Raw genomic sequence first — 3,940 nt, 5'->3', positions numbered from 1 at the left:
TAAAGTAGTAACGAAACATTACTTTATACCAATCAGGCTTGCAAAAATTAAAAAGAACATTTGTTGCTATATTTTTTGACTTTTTGTATTTGCTTTTATTCTCTTATTGTCACTTTTGTTTTTTTGTTTTTTACTTTTGTCACCGTGTTGTCTTTTTGTCGCATCCTCTTTTTCTGATTAGTTCCTCTAAAGGAGACAGTATTGTGTTGTGAAGTGTGGGTTCTGTCTTTGACACTTGCTAGTTGTGTGATCGTCCCCAGGGTCACAGAGGAACAGCTTCATCAGCTGAAATGAAAAGAGTTGATTGATTCTAAGATGTCCTCCAGCCCGATAGTTTGTGGAAGAGTTTTTCATGCTGCTTTTTAATGAACTTTCGTTCCTTAGGAGCGTCTGGATGAAGCAAATGCTGCATTGGATTCAGCCTCAAGACTCACAGAACAGTTAGATTTAAAGGAAGAACAAATGGAAGAACTTAAAAAACAAAGTAGGTTTTGTTTCTTTTCCTCCTCCCCTCCCCCCCAACACTAGTGTTGAATCAAATGTAACCTTCCCCCATGCGTTGGTACAGATGAATGAGACCACCTTCCATTGGTAGATGACTTCCATCTCCATCTCCCATGACCAATTTTCTTCAATTTAAATATGGTCCTAGTGAAACCAGAGCCCTAAGTTGGCCCTGGCTGTCCAATCAGTTTTCCCTGGTATTGAGGAAGTCCAGTTATGTTGGTTGTCACCCTGTTAACCATCAAGGGTATTGATTGGAATGACCTCATTTTTTATGATTATGACTTCTTAATCAGTCCATGTTCATCCTACCTAAAGCCTTCCGATATGTTAGTACAGTGTTGTCAAATAAAGCAGTAACTCTTTGTATAATGAATATCTGGGTATAACTAGCTTTTTATGATTATAAATAGTGCTTTACATACAGGCCACTCATATTTTTTAATGCTTGTAAGGTTTCTCTTAAGTCCTCTCAATTCCCTTGGGCCTCAGATAATTAGGTGGTTCATAAGTGCTTTGTTGAATCTAACAGCTGACAAAGATGGCATGTCCTCATTGAATCTCTGGTTTAAGGATCCCTAGGAAGTTGAAGCTATTCTAGGGCTGCATTTAGTAGGTAATGATTAAAAGTTATCAGAAAGGTGATGATTGAATCTAGAAATACACTAATTTTAGGTGCCTGGGTTTGGCACTGTAGCACTAAGACATGTAATTAAGGAATTAAGAGGTACCACCTAAAATGAAATGGAAATTAAAAATAGGCAAAAACAGAATAATAAGGCACAGCAGAGCTGTCAGCAGAAACAGTGGCTTGAACAGTAAGGAGGCAAGCAGACAAGAACCACTGAAACATGGATACCAAAGGACAAGCCAGAGTAAGTTAGCCTAAACCCAGCAGGGGACAGGAGATGAGAGATGTTCAGAAATGCAAAAAACAGTAAGACAGATCACGTGAGGTAGTTTGCCCTAAGATAAGTTGATTCTGAGGCAAATTACTGCTCAACTAAATGTCCTCTGTTTACTTTGTAAGACTTGGTTGGCCTTGGACTCTAAATCTAGTAGAGGGGCTGGAAACAGGCATCAAGGAAACAACTATATATTGAGTATCATGGATATTTTATATAACATACACTATTACTTAGTCTTCTCTTATTTACTTTTCACAAGCAACTATAGAGTAGGTGGTATTAGTTCCATTTTATAAGTTAAACTGAGATTTGAACTCTGATCTTTTACCCTTGACCAAAGCTCATGTTCTCTCCATGTTACTGTATTTCTTCCTGTCAGGAAAATGGTTATTTATAGTCTGACTTGTATTTGTTCTGTATATCTCCATCTCCTTTGATGACAGGACAGTATCCTCTGTGTTGGACCTTAAATGTTAAAATTGTTTCCCTTATCTGGAAGCAGTATTCATTGGGAAAACAGTCCAGTTAGGTTGAAGGCCAGTGCAACTACAGCATTATCTGAAAGACATACGAACAACCCAGAGGAGACACACTGGGTACCCAGGGGATTAGCTAGAGCATTGATACCTTAGGATTGGGCCAGACCAATGGAGGTGAAAAGGAGGTATCCTGAACCAACTCATTGGTCTGTGACAACTCAATGCTGTATGTCACGCTGTTACAATATTTAAGGCCATATCTCCTTTTAGACATTTACCTTAGTCATTGCCAGTGGGTGATGGTAAGATAAAACATTCTACGACTTACTGTAGTTGATAAATACTAGCAGAGTCCCTTCACCCTGTAGTATTGTTTAGGTACCATTTAAACCCCCCAGTAACAGAAGAGTGTTTTCAGATTTTGGTTATAAATGACAAGGCTTACGTGGCCTAGGTCCCTATTCATGTAAAAAGTCACAATTATATTCATTGTAAATGTATAGTAACTTTGCACTCATTTTTGTGGACTCAACTACAGCAAAAGCCCTAATTACGCTTATACAACTGGTATTTGAAAGCACAGGCAGGAGGCCAGCATTGCACAGACAGGAAGGGAGCAAAGACACAGTTCTGTTATGTCTTTAAACTGTTCTGCCATTTACAGGTCCTCTTAACAATCTCTTTTTCTTTTATTACCTAAGTGCTTGATATTGCTTTTATATCTCTAAACAAAAATGTGATTTTATTTTCTCAAAGCTGCACTCTTGATTTGATAATATAAATAAAACTTTGATTGGCCTGGTTGTTTCAAAAGAATCACTGTATATTTTCTTTCATAGATCATTAAGTACTTTAAATGTTGATTGATGTTGTAATACTGTACTTTATTTTTAACACTAAACTTGGCCAGACAGCAAAAATATTTGCCAGGAGAAACAATTTTGAAAAGTACAGATTGGCTTTTGTTGCAAGAAAGTACATAGAGACTTGAATCTAGAGGCAAAGTATTGTTTTATTTCTAAGCATCTGTAGACTGATGATTAGTTAATACGCAGCTTCAACATTTAAACAATATTAGGAAACTCGCTTTAAAAGTGGCTTTTTTTTCGAAATATTTGATTATGTCATTGCTACCAAAGATGAGGTGATTCTGTCTGGTGAGACATGAAAAGGAGCTATTGTGTATAACATCAGTATTTGAACGGTAAATTGTTGATGATTTCAGTCATTCTTGGAGTCCATAATTGTTAGTGCCATGTCTGTGCAACTGTGCTTATGAGTTCAGGGTATTTATAGGTTTTGAATGAAAAGTGTGAAGATGCTTCATCAGGCATCAAGTACTTAATTAGAACCAACTGCGTGGCTTCATGTTAGATCTGTGTGACATACTAGATCGGATCACCCTTCTCAGGGAAGTAACACAGCACTGGTACATCATAGGCTCACAGTTTAAGGCAGCGGTGCACAACAGTGGTCGTTAGACAGTGCGTATTTCGTTCCCCAGGGATCCCATAAAGGGCCAGGCGCATTCCATGGAGTAAAGGAAGTTGAGCAAAGCCCTAACCCAGTAGTACGATTTCACCCTGAAGATGTAAGAACTTCTCTCTCTCCCTTCACCATCCCCTCAGAGAAAGTAACAATGAAAGGAAACCCTAAGATATTCTAGATGCTATATTTTAATAAGTAGTGTTGGCTGGTAGAAGAATTACTGCTTTTCTTCCTTTTAGAAATTATTCTTGTAACATTTTACCTAAAAGTATTCTTTATTTGATATTGTTCCAAAGACTTATTTCAAATGCCATCCTCTATTTTTTTTTTTTTAAGATTTGATTGGGGCATTGGGGGAGGGGAACAATATTGGGGAACAGACAAGTTGCTGTCCTTTTGTTCTTCAGTCTAGTTGTGGAGGATGTCACTTTACTGGCCCATGTTGATATTATTGCGCTCTTCCCGGGTGAGACAGTTGCTCACCGGCCATTGGACGGCCGCTTATGGCGGCTCACGGCAGCTCACGCCAGCTGCCAGCCACTCACGGTAGCTTACGGGAGC

General features: G+C 38.5%; 1 protein-coding gene across 1 annotated transcript in view; it reads left to right on the top strand.

Moving 5' to 3' along the window:
- Window positions 1-3,940, top strand: part of TRIP11 (thyroid hormone receptor interactor 11) — an 86,939-nt gene that overhangs the window by 52,480 nt on the left and 30,519 nt on the right. Inside the window, exon 15 of the mRNA XM_019642293.1 lies at window positions 385-484. Within this exon, the coding sequence (XP_019497838.1) occupies window positions 385-484 (100 nt within the window). The remainder of the gene's footprint in view (window positions 1-384; window positions 485-3,940) is intronic.

This window comes from Hipposideros armiger, unplaced genomic scaffold, assembly GCF_001890085.2.
Source record: "Hipposideros armiger isolate ML-2016 unplaced genomic scaffold, ASM189008v1 scaffold_67, whole genome shotgun sequence".
NCBI lineage: Eukaryota > Metazoa > Chordata > Mammalia > Chiroptera > Hipposideridae > Hipposideros > Hipposideros armiger.
This window is presented reverse-complemented; position numbering and strand designations above follow the sequence as displayed.